This window comes from Oreochromis aureus, linkage group 16 (assembly GCF_013358895.1).
Source record: "Oreochromis aureus strain Israel breed Guangdong linkage group 16, ZZ_aureus, whole genome shotgun sequence".
NCBI lineage: Eukaryota > Metazoa > Chordata > Actinopteri > Cichliformes > Cichlidae > Oreochromis > Oreochromis aureus.
In genome coordinates this window covers 5,499,824-5,520,868 of record NC_052957.1, presented here as the reverse complement: position 1 = coordinate 5,520,868, position 21,045 = coordinate 5,499,824, and the positions used below count along the sequence as shown (strand labels likewise).

The window sequence follows — 21,045 nt, the reverse complement described above, 5'->3', positions numbered from 1 at the left end:
GAGCATACTCAGAACTGACTGAGCTGACTCTGATCAGCTGCTCAGAGTGAGGCTGGGTTTGCTTTCTGGAAGTCCAGTTTTATTCTAATTTTACATTAATCTGTTCCCAAAATAATCCAAGAATCAGACTGTGCTGTGTGTGGTTACTGACTTTTTTTTTTTTCTTTATTGCGTAATGTTAATTACTTGTTTTTTTGTTTTGAGGTTTCTCTTTATGTCTTGTTTAAGGTTAGAATCAGCAGACTAACTGGTGGGTTACAACTGTGGTCAAGGTCTCTGTTTCTCAGACTGGGATCGAATCTTATCTTATCAGACCTCAGCTGCTTATCTGAATTATGAAACCTACCAATCACGCTGCCTCTTTCTACCTCCCTGTTTGATAAATGTAGTTTCTACCTTATGTCAGGTACATGGCGGGTTACAAAGGTGAGCTTCATGAGTCTGATCCCTTTTCTTGGTATGCATTGTTGCTCGTTGCAAATATAGTATTATAGTATACTATACTGTATATAGTATTTTATTTTATTCTATTCTTTACAGTTGTGTTCAGTATTCTTATTTCTATTCTATTCTATTCTTATTGTATTCTAATTTTGCTATATAACTTTTGCACTGTCCACTTCCTGCTGTGACAAAACAAATTTCCCACGTGTGGGACTAATAAAGGTTATCTTATCTTATCTTAAATATGTGCAGTGTTGAGCCACCCTCTCTTTCTTTATATGTTGCTAAGAAAATGGGAAGTAGGTGCAGCAAGCATGTGCAGACATACACAGAAATACAGTAAACAAGGCAAAAAAACAGAGTCTGCACAATTCTGAAAAGCTTGAAGGACCACATTTCGTAAGACCACCTTTATTCTTTAAACAAGCCTGAACTCTTAAATAAGCTTTCCTGTAATGTCTTTACTCTTCAGGAGTAGACTTCTCAGGCTTTGTTTTTTTGGACAATGTCATTTAAAAAGTTCTTCTTTGGATTTTTCTGCCTTTTGTTCTGTCCTCCTGCAAGATGACCCCACACTGCTTCAATAATGTTGAGGTCCATGTAGGTAATATTGAGGTGTTTTATAGCTGTACCTCTCTCCTCTCCGTATAAGTTGGCAGTTTGAACTAAAACAAACATCACAACATAAGACTGTTGGACTAATTTTCAGAATAGTTCTTGTGTAAAATTGCATACCTCAGCCTTTTCTCATCAAGAATGGCTTTGTCACAGCTGCCCTTCCACTGCGACCATTTCTGAAGAGGTTTTAATGAAAAGCAGACGGAACAACTGAAAGGGCAGATGCATCTCAGGACCTTATTTTTATCTTGATTCCTAGTTTAGCAGCCTAAAAAATCATCTGAGAATGGTCAGATGTATGAGACTGGATTGAAAATGAGTGAAAACGCATCCGATGTCCAAAGAAAAAGGAAAAATAACACGAAAGTCTGGCTCCTTGGAAGTAAAAGAAATGTGGGTAAGTGAGACGTCAGCCAGTGATGGTTTCTAACAATTGGCTCATAATTCTGAATGTATATGTTCTGAATTATATCTTTATTTCCGCATTTTTAGAATAGAGAGCGTGATGAAAGGCAAAAACAACATTTTAACTCCCTATAAAAATGTTTTAACCGACAGACGTGTTTTTCTGTTTCTGTTTTGGCAGTTTAGCTGTTTTCAGGTCTGTAATTTTAAATAGAACATATTCTGACCATCCTTACTTTAAACCTTTCCTTCATGTGTTTCAGGACTTTAGTGGCTCAAGCCAAAAGGCAGTATCTGGGCTCTGTATTGGCCCTTTCTTCTTCCTTCCTGCTTCACACGGACCTGTTTCCCCTCACACTCTGTGTTCCACTTGTTTTTCTATTGCTATTTGTAATTCACTGTATTTACAACACTCACATACATTTCCACACACATGCACACCCTAAAGGTGTGTTCACCTTTTGTCATGGCTCAAAGTTGCCAGGTTGTGACAGTACTGGCTATTATCGTGGTGTTAGTTAGCACTATTGCTTCACAGCAACAAGAATGAATCCAGCCTGGAGCCTGTCTGTGAGAGATCTGGCTTGTCTTTTTGGTGCATGGGTTCCTCCCACAGTCCAAACACCTGCATGGGGTTTGGTCCATTGGGGATCCTGAACAGGCTGAGAGTGTGAATGTTTGTCTGTCTCTGTGTTAGTCCTGAGACTGATTACCCCACCTGTACCCCACCTCTTTCCCCAACAGCTTCTCCCACATCACCATGACTTTTTATATGACTTTAAATAGAAAAAAATGAATGGATGTATTTTTCCTGCATTAACACAGAAGCAAGCATATGTTACATTTTCCCTCTGATGAACAAACAACATCACCAGGGTCAGGTATTTTATATCAGGTTAACAATTTACATGAAAACAGAAATATGTAACACAAAATAAAGGAATATACAACATCTTACTATAATATTATACATTAGTCTTTGAGTGCATACACAGGTTAGAAGCTGTTAAAAGCACACGTATTGTTACATCCACAGGGAACGATCACCAAGTCCACAGGCTCTGTTGTGAAATGTGGACTCTTCTAGATGTACAGTAGCTGAAATGCAGACATTATGAGGTCTTATGGCAGAAATGCACTGAATCTGATGAATAACATAAGTCCCCTGTGATACAAACGTGATGCTGTTTATTAACAAACTTGGAGCGATATGGGTAATAAGGCAGTTAGAGATAAGTCACTGTGCAGACGTATGTTTACTGCTCGATGCGCTTTTGACAAAAGTAGCGTTTCGCTCCAGCGTTACCGCCCTCCTGCCAGACGTCTGGTTCAGTTCGCTCATGTCCACCCCAGAGTCTAAACTGGTCTCTCGACTCTCGACTGGTCTCCGTCTCCTCTGCTGCTCAGTCACAGCATAATGGATCTCAGCTGCGGGCTTGCCCTCCAGGGAGACGAACCAGGCCCGAGGAGGCTGAAGTGAGGAGATATTGGATTGTCCGTGCACCGAGTGCCTGCTGTCCAAGATTTTATGTAATGTCCCAGGCACTGACACTGACTCTGGGAGCCTGGATGTGTTGGTGGGGGTTGCTGTCTGGGAGCCACCTGAAGCTCCAAGCTTGTCTTCAGTTTCTGCTGCCTGGTTCTGGGTCTCAGGCGGACCTTTTGTCTGTGTCTGGGTTAAGTTTTCTTTACTCAAAGGCTCTGTGGCGGCACCATTTGAAGCCCCTGCACGGGGCAGGGTGGCTGACTTGCTCCACTGGGCCTGCTCTGGTTGCTCCTCTAAATGGAAGAAAGCTGGAGTGTGAAGAATTGCAACAGGCTGGTTGTAGAAAAACAAATTATCTGTCAGAGATACAGAAACTCTTTGTTCTGAAGCCTTGTGTGAACACGTCAAATCATTCGGGTCCGTGTTCAGATCATTCTCCAGCATAATGGCCACAGCATTGGTGTTGGCTATGAAAGAAGCATTGTGTCTACTGTCCCCCTTTTCTTCAGGTTGCTGGTCCTGTGAATGAGAAGCTTTCCCTGAAGATACTTCAAAGAGATCATCATCACATGTGGAAGTATTTTGGTCTTTTGTCATCACTGGTAGGATCTTTGCTGCTTTAGTTTCACCAGAGGAACACCTGCAGATAAACCAGGACATTAGTAAATGATTATTTGGGTAAATTTAAGATTAATTTTTGATTCTTTAAAGGAATACGCCACAGAAAACTATCAACAGCTCGTGCCTGATAGTCCTGTTGAGCCCAGCAAGTGTGTTTATGATACACGTGTCATTACCTGTATTATGCAGAACTGGGTGATGCTACATGACCACAGTATGAATATTTGATCGAGGATTTTCAGTGAAATATTCACTTAAAAGTATATTGTGACTTTTAAGTGATAGCCCATATAGGACACAGTTATACTGAAAGTTAGAGACGGGACAGCATTTTTGATTTTTTGTTCTGGTCACTATCATCAGGTAATTGCAATGTGCATGTCATGACAGCAAAATTGCTGTAAGTAAACTATTTTTCATATCTTTATGATTCAGGGAGTTTGTCTAAGTCTAAGAATATTTTAACCTTCCAGCCATTTTCACTTCTTTGTAATAACATTGTCATTATTAACAAAGGTAAAGCAGTTAAGTGGGCCAAACTGGGATGCTTTGTCAGAACTCCAGACCTCAAGGGTCGATGTGCTGCAGGTTTTAGATGTGTCCTTGGTCCAACACAACTGATTTAAATGGCTAAATTAACTCCTCAACATGTCTCGAAGTTCTCCAGAGGCCTGGTAATGAACTAGTCATTTGATTCAGGTGTGCTGACCCAGGGTGATATCGAAAACCTGCGGGACAGCGGCCCTTGAGGCCTGGAGTTCGCCAACCCTGTCTTAGATCTTCCTATTCTGAAAATAAAGGATTCTGCTACATTGCAAATCCCATCAAAGAGGACAAAGCACTGACCCAGAGCAACTCTGATCCACAGAGTTCCCACATGAAAACCTGCAGGACCCAAATGACCCACTGCAAACATCCTGCTACTAGGCATTAAAGGACTTCGCCACAGGTTTCAGGTCCACATCTCAGTAGGTCAGAGCTGATGTGGTGGCGCAGGTGGCTCCTACACAGTATATGGCAGGTGGCTGTAATGTTGGGGTGGGTGGATTTTTTCCCTTTTCTTTTTACCTGCAATAACATAATCCAACCAGAAGAGAGATGATAATAACGAGTGTCCCTCCAAAGAGAACCATCAGGAAAAAGGAATGCCGTATGATGAAGTCAATGGGAATGGCAAGTTCAAAGAAACCTGAAGAAGATCAGAAGGTGACTTTTAAAGAGTCTAGAATAGAAAACATAAAATATGATACAATATGTAATAATATGTAATATTAGTCGCTGCCTTCCAAGGTTGTGAATAATGAAATTAATATAATCATAAAATCCAATTTTATTAATTATTCCAGTGCAGAAAATATATGAAACTCTGTATTGCTAAAAGTGACTTTTACCTCTGTTAGATGACACCGGTGCTGCGATCCAGTAGCCGAGATGAGGAGCTGTGAATGTCCACATGAGTCTTCCATCTACTGACGCCACCTTTCCTAATCCTTTTCTCATCCATCCCCCTGAAGAGACCCAGCAACACCTTTACACTTATATCCTCTTTTCTCGCACTTATGTTAATGACTTATCAGATGAGTGGGGCGTTAGTATGTGTGTGATTATGATTTCTACTCACCAGTGGTCCGGTTAAAGAACCAGGCTGGAATAACACTCGAAGACTGAAGTCTGAAGCTGTCGGGAATGTTGAGGTTCATCTGCACAGGCCCAGTCACATGTAACTCCGTGTCTCCTGAGAAAAGCTGCACGCTGACAGCCGCCACCGGGCTTAACTCCACACTGACATATCCTACAGGGCATTAATAAATGTGTAAGAGAAGAGCAGGCTTATATGTGCTCTGGGCAAATTCAGCTCCCACGGCTTTTTTATTTTATTTTCTTGAAGAAAAGGTTGATGTAATAACACTTTAGTGTAATACAGCTGTGGTATTGTAGTTTAGTACTCCTTAAATCTGTGTAGAACTTATAAATAATTGTTACCCATTCAAAACTGATGTGACTGTGTAATTTCTAAGGCCTTAAAGCTGCTTCAAGCCAAAATTTCACGTGTATTTATGTGTTTAGAACCACAAGATAGTGCCAAAGTTCAGCATGTGAAGGAAAATAAATTAAGTTTTAAGGCAATTTCAACAACTCAATCAAAAAATATATGTGACAAGCAGAAAGTTTGTTTTTATGTTCTTGTGCGGCTCTTCTTGTACTCATGTATTCCCTTTTTGTGCCCCAGTACTTCTTCACGCTGTTACTTTCATTTCAGCTGCCGTTCTGTCTGTCTGCTAATCATCTGTGGGTTTCAGTGGGAGTGCATCCACAGATCAGCATCCGACGTCTTTTAGATCACACGTTTCTTTTGAGGCTCCCATGTGCAGTACTGTGTCACTTCACATCACTTTTTCCACAACACGAAATTAAAAAATAACTCTCAAGGAAACTCGATCAATCACCTCCCGCCAACTTCACCCAGTTAAAAGTAGTTTCCCGGCCTTTGTTGGAGCTGCATTTCATTTTCTGTTTCGTTTCCATGATATTCTGTCAAAATATGCATAGCTTGTGGCTTTGTGGTGACAATTTCCCACACTGGTCATAGCGTAGGCAGAAAAATTAAGTAACTTTTTAAATGAATCAACAAAATTTCCATCCAGGGTCAAACAGGCAGCTGAAGCTTCTCCCAGCTGTCACGGGGCAAAACGTATGGTGCACCTCGGAGTCTGCTGTTGCTCCAGTATGAATGCCAAAGCATGCTTTGGAAAGATACTGAACCTCGAGTTGTTCCCGATGGGTTTCAGAGCGTAATGTGGGTGAATGTTAGATAGAAAGCACTTAGGTATAGAAAAAATGTGCTCCTATGAATGAGACTCATAGTATAAAGTGCTTTGAGCGCTCAAGCATGGTAGAAAAGTGCTGTAAAAGAAGCAGTCCATTTACCACAGAGAGCTGGACCAGCAGTCAGGCTCAAATTCACACCTATAGTCGGTTTAGAATGAACCTAACCTCATGGGAGGAAGCCCGAGTACCTGCAGAGAACATGCACACTCCACAAAGAGACTCCAGCCACTGCTGGGTTTAAACCCGGGACCTTCTAGCTGTGAAGCACCGTTAACCACTGCACCACCACGCTGCTCCCAAACGCAGACATAATGAAGTATAAAGGAAAAAGGAATGAATGCAGTGCACCTGTGAGACACGTGGTAACTCTGACTACAGCCTACTATTCATGCTTTTGCAGAACAAAAAATACATCTAAATACCAGATTTACTGCTCATGATGCCTCGAGTGTCCAAGAACCCCCCCTGCTCTGACGTCAGCCTGGGAATGGTCAAGAAGGCTTTAACAGAGGTGATATTATTGCTGTGCGTCAGGTTCAGCAGGGTTTTAGGAAAACTGACCACAGGCTGGGATGAAGCATCTGATGAAGCAAATGATAGAAAACATTTGTAACGACATTACATTTCCTTATCACAGAGAGCAGGAGCATCAGTGACTTTAACAGCTTATACAGTACCAGATGTTCTCCCAGTGATCAGGACAGAATCCTCAAAAAGCCAAATGTTCCCTTGATTCAGACCCTGAAGTGATAATGTCACTGATGAAAATACTACAGCAGTGACAAAGAGAAAAGGAGGAAAGAACCCAAATTAGCATTAGTACACTATGGTTTACTTTTCTTCCACTAGATGGCAGTGTGGTATTTTATTTTTTTCAATTCTAATACTGTCCCCTCAAACGATACAAGCAAAGGGAAAAGCCTTTTTCTGGAAGAGGCTTACAGCAACAATAGCTCAGGTTTAAAGAGGTTTCAATTCAAAGCTTTAGTTAAAAGGAAAAATGTAGCATTGAATGTGGAAGAGGAGCAAAAGAAGCAAATACTCCAGATGTGGGTCAGAAAATAATCCCGGACAGATTGCAGAAGCCAGGAAAAGCTAATTAGGTGTCAAATGCAAGAAAGGTGGAGGAACGTTTGGCCTTGCACTAACAGAGAACGTTCAGAAAGAAGTGCGCATGAATCAAAGTGTTTTCCCTGGTTGCATTTCATGATGGAATAAAAACCCCACAATTCTCTACTCTCTCTGCAGTGCTGGTGTAAACATGTGACATTCAGCTATAACCAAAGAATAAATGGTTTGAGCTGAGCTAAATTTCAAAATGAGAGCTAGCATGGGAAAAAAAACACATCCACACAAAGTGCAAACACACTGAACAGATGACACACTTGGCATTTTGTCGGTTTTACAAGGCAGCAGTGTGCAAATGTAGCCATCCTGGCAGGCCACAACTGTGAGAAGCATCCCAGTGTGGTAAGGTACGTGAAACAAGACCCCGCCATCCTCCCCAGAAAGAGCTGTGTTGGTCTTGGTGTAGTTGACGTAGAGCTCCACCACTGCCTGGCTCAGGTACTGACGACTCAGCACATCATTCACCTGGACCTTCAAGCTGAAGGTAGAACCTGGGGAAAGAAAACCAAATACTGCAGGTTCACAAAATGATGGGAGCATAGTAATGGCTGCAGCTCTGCCAAATGTGACAGTTTGCATCTGCAAGTTTATATAAGTTATGATGAGGTGGTGAAAATATGTAAGAGTGCATCACTGCAACCCCTGAACGAGCAGGTTTCTGATGTTCTCTGAACAAAATGTAACATTTTAAGCTCCATGAACATTAAAAGCTTAAAATACTGAGCTTTAATATTTCAGCAGAATAGAGGTGGCTGCAGTGCTAATTAACCTGGACGAGACATTATTGACAAAACAACAAGAAAATTAGTTTACAGAATCCCTCGAGGGCATCAATCAATTAATCCCAGCGGATTGTAGAGAGGGGGACACAAATGCTAATGCTGAAAGTGGGCAATTAGTCCAGCAAAGCATGCAGTCACGGCAACATTTTGCCACATCAGCATGCAGACAGCTGCCTAGGGTACATATTTTCAATACTGTAATTCTTGTGAGAGTCTCCTAATCATTACATGTTTCAAGCAGCAGCCACAGAATCCCATTTAGGCACCTTACCCAATTAGCCACTTTCACACTGAACACCGAGACCCAATAAAAAGGTTAATGGAGACTTCTGAGGGGCAAAGTGTTGCATAACAATACAAAATACTCAGTAATCCATCACAGCCAAACAAGAACCACTGACTAAAGGATGAAGCCGATGCATTAAGCTACACTAATCAAAATATTTATTTAAGCATTGGATCAAATCCGTAAACAAGATTAGAGTATTTTAGCCTCTTTTAGCTGTTCATTTTTGTTTTAATCCTCAATACGTAGCTGTGCACACAAGGTCGTGTTTATAGAGACAGAGCTCAATAAGGCCCCGCCCACCCTGGAGAAGAAAACGATTCATGGCTCCCGGCTGCTTTTGTTTCATGCCAAAGTATCTCTTCGTCAATTCTGTCTTCTACAGTGAATGTATACAAAATATATATTTAGGCACCTAGACATGGTCCATTGGTTAGTCCTGGTAAAGAGGACAAGTCAAGACTCAAATTAAGCATTTTCACTGTCACTATTGTGGCTTTTGAAGCTATATGTCACTTACACAGACATCAATTGCTTAGTAATCCTTTTTTCTTTACCCTAATGTCGGCGGTGACGTTCAAAATGAACTTGATGATTTTCCCAGTGAAGTGTGTACTGATTCCACAGATCATCAAAGCAGGTCAAGGCAATCAGATTCTTTTAAAAAACTGTCTTTTTACCACGTTTTTATCAGCCTCCTCCCGCTGGAAAATGAAAAGAATACAAGAAAAGGTTGAAAGTCTTTCTGCACTAACTTTGCATTTGAGACTGGGAAGCTACAGCCATTTTGTATATACAGTCTATGGTCTGGGCTGCGGTGTGGTCATGCACTTTAAATGGCTTTCTGATGGGCACAAAGGTGGATACAGAAAAACCCGATCATGTGTATGTGCAGCCACTAATAAATGAAACATATAAATTTCAATTTTAAACTACTGTATTTGTATAGATTAATCATTTTGAACGTATCTTGACAATTTTTACTGCAGGAAAATGTGGACAATTTAGAAAGTTCAGAGTACCATTTTTATATCAGCAATTTCTTTAACTACAGTAACTCACTAGCATATAGCTAAAATAAATATCTGGCACAGATAATCCAATGCATTTTGTTAGATTTAATTATTTACATATTGTAGGCTTTAGTGTCTTCCCCTCCAGTGGACATGGTTTCAGAAGAGGCTATGAAGCGCTGCACACTGCAGCTCTGCTCGTCGCCAAACGGCAGACAAAGTTTGCTACTACCTATTGAGCTGTTACAGATCCACATATCTGCCATGGTGCCTGATTTCGAGCCTTATTTTCTGTCTCGAATTATCTACGCCTGTGTCTTGTTCCCTGAGTTGTTTCCACTTCCCTGATTATCACTTTGTGTATAAATAGTCCTGCCCTCCCCTCAGTCCCCTCAGTGAGCAGTGTGTGCTGAGCACCCTACCTGATTTCTTCTTTGTATTCTCGTTTTGGATTTTATTTTGGACTCTATCAGTCTGCATCATCCCAAATAAAACAGCTCACTTTTGGTTTTAAGTCTGCATCCCTTATGTGGGTCCTCACTCTTGCGTTTCCGCACACTATTTTTTCTATAGGAGTTGGAGTAACACGTGTCAGGTACCTTCAGGTGAATATCAGAGTTGAGCGTGTGAAAAGGCAACTAGGTGCTAATGCTCATATCGTATTTTGCTAAGTGGCAAAAAAAATCAATTAATGCATCTTTAAATTGTGACTTTTTCCACAGCCAAGTTCAACAATCCAAACACAAGCAGTGGATCAATGGAGTAAAAAAAAAATCTGTGGATCCATCTTTCTGTCACGGTAGCTTACAAAGCACGAGGATAAAGCAGCGCATATTTACTGAAGAAAAAGAAATCAAATGGATGATTGCACAGAATAGCTGTAAACATCTGAGCCCAGTGACCCATATCAAATATAATAAAGCCACTGAAAAAGAAAATGCTCCATGCCAAGAGGCTTATTGTGTACAGATGCAACACTGTGGTAAGGGCTGCACAGCGCTACATTAGCTTCCTTCACCTTATGCACTGTAATAAACACTGTCAACTGAGCTGCACCTCTGGTGTAGCCGGGAAAGTGAGTCTGGGGAGCCGTAAATCTCAACAGCTGGACCATCATCAGTTCTGTAGTTATTTTTCACCATGAGCTCATGAAAATGCCTTCATAACACTTTTTATTAATGGCTAAGTGTTGCTTACTGCCACAGCAGCGATCTAATGCCATAAGGATCTTTCTCTAATGGTGACAAAACCACTCTGACAGCAGCAGCGGATGAAATCGCTGCTGCTTTGATTGCTTATAATCCTGCTTCCAAAGGAGCTGCCAAAGGTTTACTGCAAACTCATGAAGCTTTATGCGACCAGCTTTCCCAGTGTTTCACCAAGTGCCAAAGCCAGATAACCACATCAAGCCATATCACTGCCCCAAACAATTCTCTTCGATCAGAGGCAGACAATTGCCCAGAGCTCCTTATTTTCAGCCACAATGAGAAACAAACATGTCCATTTGGCTGTTTTATCGTCAACCCACTGAGATACTTACACCAGTGCAGATGGACACGAGGAGGCTTGTGTTGGGAGAGGCAGCCTCCGCTTCATGTGTGTTCCGCCTTAGTGGCCAAGCATAACAGAAGGGGGTCACTAAATCTGTAGTGGAGGTGCTTCGTGCCAGATTACTATAATCTCCCCATTTGGCGAACTGAACCAGGTTTATGAAGTGGGCCGTCTGAGGTCAGTGAGTGCAGATGAGGAATGGATTCCACGTTGTGTGGCTGGAATGGTGTTATCATCCTCCACAGAAAAGTAATAAAGAATTCCACAAAGCTTTACTTTATAAATATGTGCAGATTTGAAGTGAAATATTAAAGTGGGCGATAATGACTGAAAACTCTGTCTCTGGCTAAATGTTGACACGCATCACCACATTATCACCTTTTTCTTTTTATCAGACATGACAACAACAATCAGAGATCCACAGGAAGGAACACAAACATGTTGACTGGTCAGTTTTCAGACCAGACAGATGGTCCCACAGGGACTTATCTGTTGTGGCCCCCCCTCCCCCACATTTGTCTGTATATGTGTTGGAATTAGGCCATATATTCCACTGATGGACGACAACACAATTAAACCTTTTTAATACGTGGGGTGAAACAAGCATAGGTCAGCAATATCAAACCAAACAAAGGTTTGAGACATTAAAAAAAAAGATTAGATTGGAGGTTGGAGGTTGGTTAGTGAAGTAGGGGCTGATGTTCTAAAAATGCCTCCTGGTCATGATTGTCAAATAATTACAACGCTCCCAGAGGCCGAATGATTAAATCGTTAAGTCTGCCGATCTGCTCGTTCTGAAGGGAACAACAATGAAGACGTTAATCTCAGTGTGGGTGAAGAGGCCATCTGTATTTGTGGGGGTGGGGGGGTTGTTTTTAGCTCAAGTGGAAAGTGGGTATTTGTACCCCCTGAGAGTTTACTTGGAACTGAAGGGACAGGGAAGCAAAGAGGACGTGGTTTTGTCTTGACTCAGCTGCAGGCCTGCAGACGGGGGGAGGGATGGCCAGAGACGACAGCATGCTTGGGTACATTTCCAAGTGTTGTAGTCAACAACACAGACCGGGGGATCATGTGATGGTAATGCACTCCTACATCAGCATGAATAAGTCATGAAATCAGTTGATAAGAGCGAGGTCACAAATCCCTCTTTCAGCTCCTCTGGAAGCAGAAAGTCTGTCACGAAAAGCTCAAGCGTGTCTGCGAGCGAGGGAGAAGAACAGACGAGCTTCCGAAAGCAGATTCTCACTTAAATGTCGTGAATTAAAACAGCTCAGCTGGAGACAAACTGAACAAGTTAAAAAGAAGAATGAGCCTGCTGTAGCGCCAGCAGATGATTTGCATTGAATTATAATCTAGAGTGAGCTGATATCGAGAGCCGTCTGAGCTGTATTCCAAGCATGTGTTTGATACGCTTTTTGGCCAAATCCCAGAACACTTTAATATGTTAATACTGTCATAATGTTGTAAATAATGTGCACGCAAAATGATCAAATTTGTGCCTGTTGGTGGCGATGCGCTAAAAGGAGACAGATGGAGACACCTTACTCATGAGTTGGCAGCAGGAAGATCCAACATCACTTATTGCTCATGAGCAGATCTGCAGATTTGTGAGAAAATCCACATACAGATGGTCTAAGCCGGCTCAATAAAGATTTCTTAGTCTATAATATGGTACTTGCAGCCTTTTGGGGAAGATGGATGGAGCATAAATATATAAAAAGAACTGTTAAAAACAACGATTATGTTCTCATGATGTAATGCAGTTCATTTGCTCCTCAAACATTAAACAGAGGACAGAGTGTAAACTTTAAATCGACGTTATACCGACCTGGCCTGGGCTCCAGCACTTGCTGTTGGAGTTGAAAGGGCTCTTGTTTCCTGGGATCCTGTTTTGAAAAGTTCCCATCATCGGCATGCAGAGGGTGTCCCGCAGCCGGAGTGAACTCAGCCCTTCCGCGGCTGCATAAAACCAGCGAGCACAGCAGAGACACGCAAAGCAGCAGGCGCATGACTTTCAAAGAGCCTCGTTTTTACTCACCACAGGTCCAGGTTTCATCTACAAAGTACACAAGAACAAAGATGCTCACTCCGCTGCCATCCCAACTACTTTTCTGTGAGCCACCCTTCAAACAGCGCAGGAAACTCCGCCCCCTTCCACCGAGAGCCCCTCCATCTATCCATCCATCTAATTTAATGGGTTTAATTCAGTTTTTTATTCCACTCATTCGACCCGATACATTTTTATTTTTTTGCAAATCAGTTCTTATAAACCTTGACTGACTTTATTTTTTTCCAAGGGTTTTTTAAAATTATTTTTTTTATCAATATTTATTTATTTAATGTAAAGCACATTATTAACCCGAGATATTTCTAAATATTAAAAAACAAAGTATATTGTTTTTTAATTAACAATAATAGTAAGAGTTAAATAAAAAAAATAGTTTTTATTTGTTTTATTTAACTTTTACTCGGACTGTATTAATTCTATAAGCACTGCAAAATGTTTTTATCTCTTTTATTTATTTATATTTCTTTTTATTCTGATGCACTTTTCAAACTTTTCTTTTATGCAATCGTCATGTCATCTTTACTAATATTGCTAGCGTTATTGCTGTTAGTGCAAGTACTATATTTTAACCTTATGTAAAAATTTTCAACAAGACAAACAAACTAATAACATGAAATGGACAAAATACGTTGATTTGCACTGACAGATGAGCTTCATTAGCACAGACAAATGTCTAAATGATGTTATAAAAAGATATTTGATGGTGTTTTAGAAGCAAATGATTTATGTTAAAAAATGAGGACTATATTAATGTTTGAGAGATGTAGAGAACCATATTTGGGTATCATCACATCATACTTAAGCGATGTACTTGTAACGGGTAAAAAGCTCAACCTTCCTTCTATTGTAGCTTTACATTAGAATCAAAGTTAGTCCTCAGCAGCAGGGTCATCACGTGTTTTCATCGTGTGCTGGATGGTGTTTTAATTTGGTGGGCAAACACTTGCATCATATGATTTTTACCACTAGATGGGGATAATGCAATGTCAGTTAACGAAGTGACACTTAACGTTTCCATTTCAGTTACCAGTTCAAAAGACTATCTTGACAACAGCAGTTTAACCTCTGACCTTGAAGGCGGTTACTTCTAAATGAAGTTGTAGTTGCAGTGTGAGCAGTGCTGATAGCAGCAGCAATGGTTCAAATCTCAGTTGTAGTTCTAGATGTCTTTATTTAATGGTTATTTATACATTTGTGGAAATTTGCATGTCTATTAAAAGCCTTCATTAAACATTAATTCTGCCTCAGGCCTCTTTTAAAAATTTCTCTTTCTACTTTTACAGCAATATTTTAATCAGTGATTCAAAATTCGACCACGCTGCACTCTTCATCTGTACTTGTTCCCAAGTACAGAGGCAAAGCTGTGAGCCAAAGGCCACTGTGCGTAACGGAGGTAATAGATACATTTTTCCAGTCTTTTTTTCTGTGTGTTTTAAAGTTTGAAATGTGAATTTTGGGGCTGGAAAGGTCAGCGTAACAACACTGTGGCCGTATAGGCTCCGCAGATTTCTAATTAGGTGAACTGTGGTTGATTTTCCATTTGTTTTCTGCACATTTTCAAGTTTTGTTATTTTTCTTTATTTTCAGTGTGGACTTCAGCATCCTCGCTGAATTGTCCAAATCTTTGTTATGTTCTGAGTTCATGTGCAGCTGGGGGGAGACCACTGCTGTCGGGGTGTGATTGGCTTGTCAAGGTTTCCCAGCAGAACACTCCATTGTAATCAGATCATCAGTGTTATTCACTTCACTCTGGCAGTCGTTTTATTCCAGACCATAATTAAGTTTTTGTTTGTTTTCCTGTCTTGTACTCGCTAACAATATCGAGAAATTAAATAAGGTACAAGTCATGCCCTGCTTCACTTCATTATGTCACCTGAAGGTTGGTTTCCTCACTTATGTCCGCCTGTGGAGCTTCCTGTTGCCAAAATATGAGTGAATCCTTCCCCAGCTGGTTTCTTTACCGTCATAGCTCTTCTGTGACAGGAGCCTGAGCGAGGCAGTGAGCTGACACATTTGTCCTCCCAGCTCTATTCCCCTCTGACAAAGTATAAATCGGCGTCTAAACACACAAGCACGAGGATGGATGACAGCCTCCAGGATCAATTTGCCACAAATTAGATACAGTAATGGTTCATTTCTCCACATAAATAGCTGCATCTACGGGGACTATTTTGGAAATCTGCTAGCTTTCACCCTGGAAATCTGTGCCAGCGCTCTGCTCCATCCCTGACTGCTTTCTTCTATTAATCTTATCGGAGCACAGATAGCCTCTCTATTTTGTCTTTCTGCACACAATGCTGCAGTTTATTAGTTTCTCTTTATAAAGCAAAGACATGTTTCAGCAGAAACATGTCTGTTTAAATTTGTTTTAATCAAACTAAACTTAACTACTCATTGCCTGAGAAATAAACTAATATTTTATAATACTACTAATAATAATGTACAATATCAGCCTTAATCAGTGTTCACTGAAGCCAAATACAGTAATGTGGCTAGATTTGTAGATTTGACAAATCTAGATCTAATGTAATCTACAATAACAGTTTCTTACTGTAAAAACGGTGATGTTCTGCATGAAATGTAAACTCTAAAGTGTAAGAGTTCCAGCTGTTTGGTTCCAAATGTACTGTAATCACGATAAACAGCTTATTACAGTAAATGTCTATATATATCATAATACAAATATATTTATTACTCCTCGTCATTACTCCTGACCTTCAGGTGACTATTTTTGTTGGCACTATGTAAATAAAACTGAATTAAATTCAACTGAAGCATTTTTGCTGATCTTGGACAGCTTCTCACTTTGCAGATCCTCTCCCAGGCGCACTTGGCTCAGTTTCTCATCATTTTGAATTTCCAAAACTCTAGGACACGACAGTGAAGTCAGAAAAAAGAAAAACACCCTGAAGGTGAACACTGGCTGGATTTGATTAATCACCACAGGAGTCTTGGTCATGGTGTGTCATTGCTAACTAAACCTTCTGTTCTCCTCAGAAACACTGAAAAGCATCGAGGGTGCGGGTGGAGGCTTTGGATCAGGCAGTAGAGTGGGTCATCTACCAGTGGGAAAGTCGGTGGATCGATCTCCTCCAGTCTGCACGTCTGAACTCTGAGTTGCCCCCGATGCATTTATCAGAGTGTGTGTGAATGTTAGAAAAAGTGCTTCGGTGTAGATAAAATGAATGTGTGTGTGATTGAATGAATGAAACATATGAAATATATGTGCCTGTTTATTTACCTCATATATCCAAATACAGAACAATCTAAATGCATAAATAATATAAACATAAATAAAAGAACCATTACAATATTTTAAAAACACTTAGGTTTAAACTCCTGTGGTCTTTAAACACGTCAGCACAAAAGCAGACATTATCCACACCACCACCTCCTCGAGCTGCAGCAACATTTGACATTGTGTGCTATATGAGGTGTTGTAGGACTCGGGGAACAGACTCAGACTCTAGCTTAAATAAAAACTTTGCTTTATACAACAAGCTCTTACTGTCAAGGAAAAACTGAACAAAAGGGATTTAATTAAGGTCCCTTTGGATTTCTGGGGTTAAATTATCAAACAATTCTGGCATAAATCCAAAGATGTGTAATTATTCTTTTGTTTTTAATGGCTTGCGGTCAGTATTTTCACCTCAGAGGCATCGGTGTTCAAGTGTATTTGCAATACTTCGCAGAAATGATATATGTATCTTCCTACACTGATGTGAAGCTACAATTTCAATTTCTTGCCAGTAACAATTAAAAGATCTTGTGGGCTGAACAGTCAGTTTTTTGTCTTTTGTCTGCACTGAAGCCTTTTTTTTTTTTTAAATCCCCTTTTAATTAAATATAAATTAATTTATATAGTTTTACCAATATCACAAGTGGTGGAACTTTAAGTACTTTGAGCTATGGTGACTAATTTCCCGTTAATTGTTCACTGTCATTTTGGAAAAAACAAAAGCGTGCCAGGTGGCGACACCAGCGGGTGGAGCGGATTAAATGTAGGACTTTGCAGCTGTGCTCTCTTTCAAAATACCAAAGCTGGACCAGAGGCAACACACTGACGTGAGTGTGTAAGACAGGAAAAATGACAAAGTGATAGACAGCGTGTCACGCAGTGAATAAGCCCTTGCCCGGAGAGACAGGTGCATGACTTGCCATTAATACTGACAACATCAGCATGGCTTTTGGGGTCTGCTGACATGCCGTGGAATATTATTGCAAGATAATAAAGACTTAAAAGGAAGTTTTAAAACAATGGCAAAGAAGAACACTGATCGTGCTACTCCAGAGGAGACATTGCAGGACGTTACATCAGGGCTCTGTTGAAACAGACTTTCCAGGTCTTCACGGGAGTTTTCAGAGATTTCCAAACTCCACATCTGCTTTCGGAAAACTAACTGGATTTTTATTTAATGTAAGTCAAAAAGTAAGAAGCCTAGAATTTAGTTTAGATAATTTCGTATCAATTACAGGAATACATTTTGAGAACATTAGAAGTTTCTCTGATCTCTAATTTTTACTTGTGTGCCAAAAAGAAATACATGTTGACATGTGAATATTAATGAGCTTGGGCTCGATGTTAAAAACTGTCATACCGAGACAACTGAAGCATTTCCTCAACACTGCCAACTACCAGGGTGATGATGCCCTGATACAAGCACATGGGGCCACTAAATGGTTTGATAACTAAAGTTAGTCTTTCTAACTTTAGTTAGCATAGAAGGGGCTTTTTACCACCAACATCAAAACACATAATGAAGGAATACCATTGGTCCAAAAAGATTGTTCCCTGGAACGAGGTGGACCAATGACCAGATACACCTAATCTGTTCTAGCCTACGGGTAATGGTCATTGCTTCTCCGTATCCTTTGTATATTTCTTAATACTGTCTTCCCTCTGAATCATGTCCTGCAGTGTTTGGCTGGTGATGCTAACACAGGCAGCTGTGGCTTGTAGCATTTCGCTGAGCTTCATCTCAGTTCACTAAACTGAACTTTTCTTAATCCGTACTTATGGTGCTGATATCTTTTGACACATTTTAAAATGCATTTTAATACATTTTTCTGACAAATACAGTCATATGGAAAAGGTTTTGACACCTAACACCCCATGATAAACCTTCAGCAGTAATAATGAAGTAGTCTAATTTCTCGGCACTATCCTAAAGATGATGCGATGGAGTGGGTTTTTTTTTTTAGTTCTTACCACCATGCATGTGTTAGTTAATCAGATTCTGAACCATGGGGCTTTTTCAGTATACAGTTCCCAGAGTGAGAACCAGACATAGAGAAGCTGCATTCAGCTTTTATGCTCCATATATCTGGAACAAACTCCCAGAAAGCCTCAGATCAGCTGAAACACTCAGTTTATTTAAATCCAGGTTGAAGACTCACCTGTTCTCAGCTACATTTGAATAAAGCACCAAATCCACACAGTTTTACTTTTAAGCTTAAATTTCAAACTTACTTTTTTTTCCATTTTAAATCATGCTTTTTATTTGTTTTTGTTTTTTAATGTCTCTGTAAAGCACTTTGAATCACCTTGCTGTTGAATTGTGCTGTATAAATAAACTTGCCTTGCCTTATAAACAATCTACATATCATTTGTATGCTGTCACGCCCCCATTTTTCTATATAAGGAAAAACAGGAGTTATATAAACCTTTAACAGGACTGTATAGATTTCTGTGAAAACTTATAGTTTTATACTCTCTGTGGCACAGCCAGTCCTAGATCTCGGTCCTGTTTTGAGGAATGAAACTCAAGTATTTTATTGTCCCATCCTTGTTGGCATTTGCTGAATAGTACTCAATCCTCATCCTGGTGATGAGCACAGAGCTAAAGTCGAGGCTTCAAAATGGGATTTCACAAACCCGTGGCTGACATGGGTAGCCTCATATATGCTCGTCCTAGTAAGCATATTTCTTAGGTTACTTAAATATCACTAAAACAATTTTGTGATCTTGCGGTGAAATACCAGCTGATAGTGACAAACCACATCTGGCATTGTCACACTTCAGTACAACTATGAAAAGATTACCTTAGCACTGGCCCGAGAAAACGATCAAGTACCATTTAAAAAAAAAAGCCATTTTCCTCCCATTTCTGGGAAATGGCATTGCTGGGGCTTAAGACTAACTATGACCTCCAACATGCCGGGATACGTCTGATCAATGTCTTTCACCCTCATTTCCTGGGATCTCTCTGGAACTAATAAAGGCATTAAAATGCACTTCTGTATCACATAAGCACTATATTGGAGCTCAAACTTGCCCACAAGGCAATATTTCACCGTGCCAGTGGTGAAATTTTGCCCCATGGTGATGGCCCACAGAAGTGTCTGCTAGCTGTCCCTGACTCGACATCCTGAACTCCACTTCACACCATGGACGTGCATAGAGGAAAGTTTTCCTCACACTGCAATTAAGCCGCCAAGGAAGTGGTGTTACCGAACGTGAAGAAGAGTGAGTTCCTTTAGCAGTAACCATCTGCAACACGAGAACGTGACAAGACTTTTTAACCCGCCCACAGCAGATTTAAGAAAGGTAAGTCCGCTTCAGGGTGGAAAGGTGAGACGAGGAGGGAGGCCTGTCTCTTCACTTACTTAATCTGTGGGTAGATTTATAATTCATGGGCCTAGTGCAGGATAGACTGAAGCACAGTGTAACTTCATTTTGGGTAAATGAAGTTACACTGTGCATGCTATGTTTTTTGCAAGAAATGCCAGGTTAACTGAGTTAATGTATATTGAATGAGTCTCATTTAAGGAGCATAGCACAAGCTGAACACATTGACCCTGCAGATCATTGGGTATTCTCTGTGCGAACATCCCTTCTTATATTAGCTTATACTTTCACTGCAGCCTCTAAACATGAGCAAATTTACATCGGCTTTCAGTGCATCCTAAAGTGTTATGATTTATCCATCGTGAGACATGGAACTCATCCCCTAAGGCTTTTGTTGATTAAAATGTTTGTTGATTGCTTGTTAAACAACTTTTTTCTCAGCAGGGGTGGGTGCTGAGCCTTTCATTGTTTGGTCTCTGAAATGAAGTGGATTTGGAGATTAGGACAAAAGATGAGGACAAGAACAGAACATTAATTGATGTTTTTGCACAAAAAGCTCATTTCCATCAGCGCTGAATACTGACATATATAAAACAGAAATAACAGGGTTTAGAGTAGATATGTGTCCTGAATGATTTATAGAGCTGGCGTGTTGAGCATCAGCTGCGATGCTTCAGACTGGTGTGAAGCTGCAGCAAGCTGCTGCAGCTGACTTCCTGAGAGGAGTTTGTGGACTCATCCAATTGCATTGTCAAGGACAGCTGCCTCATTTCCATAAAGCCTTCAAGAAGAATTCAAGGTCTGTTTTCCAGCATGCTGGATTTAATCTTTAACCGACCAAGACCTGGGTTTTCAAATATCTCTTACCTCTGCCAAGGTTTATCTTCACATCCGTCTTTTTTTGTGCTTTTTGTATTTCTGGTCAGGACTGTTGGATGAGCAGCGACACAAGTCAAGGTCTCTTTTCACACATTCCAGTAACTGCTTTAAATCACAATAATAAAAAGCAGGTGTTGAATATTCACTTGATGACAACAGCAAGTTTGCCAAACATTGCAGTTCCTGTAGTGGCCACTAGAGCCTGGCTAAATGTTTACAGCCTTGTACAAAACACTGTTGGATCTCCACAGGTAAAACTAATTGAACTTGACTGTTCTATGAAACAAGTTCAGCAAATCCACGATGCTGTTTTGTTATCAGGCTGGGCTTAACTGCACCCTTAACTGTATAAGGTCAAAAAGTTCAA

General features: G+C 40.5%; 1 protein-coding gene and 1 long non-coding RNA gene across 7 annotated transcripts; one reads left to right on the top strand and one right to left on the bottom strand.

Annotated features, from left to right (window-relative positions):
- Positions 1 to 2,066: 2,066 nt before the first annotated feature.
- Positions 2,067 to 20,768, bottom strand: LOC116334047 (protein FAM171B-like). 6 transcript variants are annotated; one of them, XM_031757352.2, is made up of 10 exons: positions 20,667 to 20,725; positions 13,202 to 13,219; positions 12,992 to 13,049; positions 7,789 to 8,022; positions 7,081 to 7,173; positions 6,826 to 6,984; positions 5,196 to 5,366; positions 4,966 to 5,082; positions 4,643 to 4,763; positions 2,067 to 3,593 (listed from the first exon to the last, which is right to left on the bottom strand). In XM_031757352.2, exons 2-10 carry the CDS (start codon positions 13,217 to 13,219, stop codon positions 2,705 to 2,707), a joined length of 1,860 nt encoding a protein of 619 aa, XP_031613212.1. In that variant the 5' UTR covers positions 20,667 to 20,725; the 3' UTR covers positions 2,067 to 2,704. The 6 variants fall into 6 exon arrangements, with proteins under 6 accessions (XP_031613212.1, XP_039455547.1, XP_039455549.1 ...); XM_039599613.1 differs by having other exon boundaries at positions 12,992 to 13,219; positions 20,667 to 20,720; XM_039599615.1 differs by lacking the exons at positions 12,992 to 13,049; positions 13,202 to 13,219 and having other exon boundaries at positions 20,667 to 20,768.
- Positions 4,383 to 5,053, top strand: LOC120433436. Its single transcript, XR_005608561.1, has 3 exons — positions 4,383 to 4,612; positions 4,700 to 4,780; positions 4,975 to 5,053. It is a non-coding gene; the product is annotated as an uncharacterized LOC120433436 (long non-coding RNA).
- Positions 20,769 to 21,045: the final 277 nt, after the last annotated feature.